Consider the following 3715-nt stretch of genomic DNA (forward strand, 5'->3'; position numbering starts at 1 on the left):
ACAAAAAGAACTCTATAACTATATCAATTTATATTTAGGAATTGGTCGTTCTTTTGCAAGCCTTCACTTACTTCGTTGCCGGTCCCTCCCTCACTCTTTTCATACTCATGTATATGTCTGCAATATTTCTATAGAAAGTAACTAAACCATACAATCATCTTTCCTTTGCCATTGAATCATATTGAGCCTTGTAACTCCTAAATCAAAAGTACAAGTGCTTTTAATATTATTATCACTTCCTTTAGTATGTTATGATTCTCAAACTACTCTAAATTCTAATTTCCAAATGGGAAACAAACAAACTTGGTGTCTCTTTCTCCATATAGGTTCTTATTGGTAGTACTAAGGTGATGTACATCAGATTGTTGTTTTTTGATATAGTAACAAATGGCTTGCAACATCATGCATGGAGATTTAAGTGCTTCTCTCTGATAGTAGCTTATTGTAGTACAAAGTTGTGGCAAAAGTTCAAGAGCACACTTGCAAACCTAAATATTCATATATTCTTTCTTGAACCCATGCTTTTTAGGGTCAAAGTACAACATAAGCATTCATAAGTTGGATAATAATATTCATATTATTCTTTCTTGGACCCATGCTTTTTAGGGTCAAAGTACAACATAAGCATTCATAAGTTGAATGTTAACTTTTAAATTGAAGTGATAAAGCTATTTATTGAAAGAATTAGTGTAAACATGGTATATTATAGTATTTGACAAATTGGCAAAGGAGAGACGCTCTGTATCAACAGTGTTAATCGACTGCCGAGCTAAAACAGTATACAATACAAAGAGCTTACACCTATCGAAGTGCTGAGACGATTCACAAATGGGGGGAAGCTGCCAAGGCTATTTCTATTTTAAAAGAAGAATGGAGACCAAATGTTGATAGCCACCAATGTACACAACTCAATTTGATTGTGGGGTTGCCTTGCAATCCATGTTAAAAGGGTAAGGGATACACTAGGTCGGCATCCATAACATATCAACATATCCCATCTTTACCAGCTAGCATGAACCGGCAGCTGTCGCAGCTGAGCTTGGAGAAGCTCGAGAGCAATCGAGATAGTAGAGGGAAGCTGTCTCAACTCAGCTTTCCCTCTTGCTGATGATGGGCCTCTTAGCTTCCATGATTCCTTTCACACAACTATAAAGAGTAACTCTTTCTGTCGCTTAAACTGAAGTCTGGAGTCTTGAAAGGGTTGAAGACTCTGCCATCTCTATGGCAGCTCTATAACCAGCAACCATAGGCCAGCCAGAGTGCAAGTAATGTGCTGAAAGCCCCCGTGAACTTCGAAATGCGGTGCTACTAAGCGTTGGGTTGATATGCTCCACATCAGGCCGTATGTTGTCCGTATGCTGTGTGTTCTTTTCTTCTTGCAATCCTGACATAGGTAAATCATGAAAGCCCTTTGGGTTCTCAAACATGGTATCTGGAATTGCCCCAGCAACAAATCGTGACTTTGCTGTAACATTCAACAGCGGACCCGACCGCCTTCTCCAATTGGGAAAAAACTGTAAAGAAACCCGGCAAACTGGACATGTAGGATGCTGACGTAGCCACACATCAATGCAAACCACATGAAACGCATGCCCACAATTCGGAAGAACTCTCAGAAGCTCCTTATCCTCATAGTCATCGAGACATATTGTGCATCTTTCATGAACAAATTATAGACATTTAGGAGCAACAAAAGGATTGTGGAGACACAATCGACATCAGCAAAAAGAACACAATTTTTGTACATGTTATCTTCTTTAGAAACAAAGATGTGCTGATTGTATTTGATAGTTGGAAAGGAGGCCACAATGGAGGGTTCCAAACCGTGCGAAGCCCGGTCCACCTGTAACACAAACCCAAATAAGCTTTGCCGCTGAAATATACGACACAATCACATGGGCAATTATAAATGTTATATAGATATATACAGGAAAAGCCCAAAGTCACCTATAAAGAGAGGTTCAATTATAAAAGCAGAGAATATAATATTACCAACAGCTCTTTCATTCACACTATTTGACTAAATGCTAGGACAATCCGCAGCAACCACCCCGTGGATGTCAGAAATGCTGAATAGGGCATGTAGATTCCATTTGTGAGTTAACATACAACTCGAGCAAGAAACAGCTTCCACATGAAAGTCGACTTTGGCTCCCTATGACACTCAAATTGATGATTTGAGTATACACCCTGATCCCATATGGTGTTGTGGTCCTGCCAATGAAATTTGGTTGGGTTTGGATTCTCGACAAGTATTTGCAGGACCTATAACAAGCACACTTTCTATCGTGCTTTGCCGCGATGCATCTCCTCTGGTTCACAAACACTTAAACCCTCTACTAACAAGAAAAGCACCATCATGCTGATCCTTCCATGTGCACACACATGTGTATGCAAATGCAATCACTTGTCCTTAAACATGTCTCTGTAGAAATCCCTGATCCATAGAAGGTTTTTTCCATTTTGTTCCCTACTTGACACCACCCTTCAAAGCCACCCCAGATTCCAGAATGTTCCAGAAATGCAGAGAGCTAATTCTCGGGATCTAGTTGCCAGAAAGAGACACACAAATCCTCCATAGCCACATCCTCAGTTCTCTAGTCAATTGGTCACAACAGAAAAGCCGAAAGCCACTTCCAAGCAGGTGCGGAGACAATTCCAAATTTCCCGAAACCATGCAATTTTCCACATACATTTCCATTTCCTTGCAGTTTTCCACAAACATTTCTTCTTCATGTGACTTTCCAGAGAACAAGCTCGAGACAATCGACATAATACTGAGGTCCCATTCAAGCAAGTATTGACAACCCAGCTCCCATTGTCGTGGGAGCTCACACGCATGTGTGCACGCGCGCACACACACACACACACAAAACAAATCTGCCTAACCATTGTTTATGAGAAGAAAAGCTTACAAAATTGGATGTGTCTCTGCTGGCAGATTCGAGTATATTGTCTTGCCTGCCTCTCAATCGGAAACAAAGCAGGCGGCAGCAGATCATTAACACAAACAAGGCACTCAGCACAAACCCAAAAATGGTCACCGTCATGTTCATGTTCATGCTCGTGTTTGGGGCTGTAAAGACGGCGAAAAAGTTTGATCCCACCATCACACTGCAAGCAAAGGGACACAAAACCAATGTAACATACCTCTGTACATTGAACTTCTACGAGTGCGCACGTGTGTGTCTCTGCTTGTATGTGTATGAACCTCCCTCCCCCTCTCTCTCTTTCTCTCTCTCGCAAACTTACGAATGCTGTCACCTGGGCTTGAAGGGTGCGGCGATGGAGGGAGAAATGCTTTGCCTGTTGTTTCTTCTCTACGCTCAGCTAGTGTGAAACACAAGGGACGAATAAATTTTCAAATAACAGTAAAGGGGGCACTCTTTGTGTGTGACAGATTTCAAACCAAAAAGATATATATATATATATATAGAGAGAGAGAGAGAGAGAGAGAGAGAGAGAGAGAGATTTTAAAGATGCAAGAACGATCCCAAGAGACCTCAAAGATATCTCCAACAGAGTCTTGAGCTCTAGATCTATTACTCAAGGATAAACTGGAATAACCAATGCTTCTCAAGTTTCTTCTCCTTCCTTGTGTGTGTGTGTGTGTGTGTGTGTGTTGCTATTTAAAACTAATACATATACACAAAAGAACATATCAGTTCAAAAGATAATTGGCTTTATACAAAGGACACTGAATAGCACAAAAACG

The 3715-nt window shown here is 40.7% G+C and overlaps 1 protein-coding gene across 3 annotated transcripts; it reads right to left on the reverse strand.

Annotated features, from left to right (window-relative positions):
• Positions 1-588: 588 nt before the first annotated feature.
• Positions 589-3396, reverse strand: LOC147425666 (putative RING-H2 finger protein ATL36). 3 transcript variants are annotated; one of them, XM_086499885.1, is made up of 4 exons: positions 3253-3388; positions 2916-3114; positions 1746-1843; positions 589-1656 (listed from the first exon to the last, which is right to left on the reverse strand). In XM_086499885.1, the coding sequence occupies exons 2-4, from the start codon at positions 3108-3110 to the stop codon at positions 1173-1175; spliced, it is 777 nt and encodes a 258-aa protein (XP_086356011.1). In that variant the 5' UTR covers positions 3111-3114; positions 3253-3388; the 3' UTR covers positions 589-1172. The 3 variants fall into 3 exon arrangements, with proteins under 3 accessions (XP_086356011.1, XP_086356012.1, XP_086356010.1); XM_086499886.1 differs by having other exon boundaries at positions 2916-3076; positions 3151-3285; XM_086499884.1 differs by having other exon boundaries at positions 590-1656; positions 3265-3396.
• Positions 3397-3715: the final 319 nt, after the last annotated feature.

The sequence above is a fragment of the Adiantum capillus-veneris genome, chromosome 25, assembly GCF_014529385.1.
Source record: "Adiantum capillus-veneris isolate H3 chromosome 25, ASM1452938v2, whole genome shotgun sequence".
In the NCBI taxonomy this organism is placed as follows: domain Eukaryota; kingdom Viridiplantae; phylum Streptophyta; class Polypodiopsida; order Polypodiales; family Pteridaceae; genus Adiantum; species Adiantum capillus-veneris.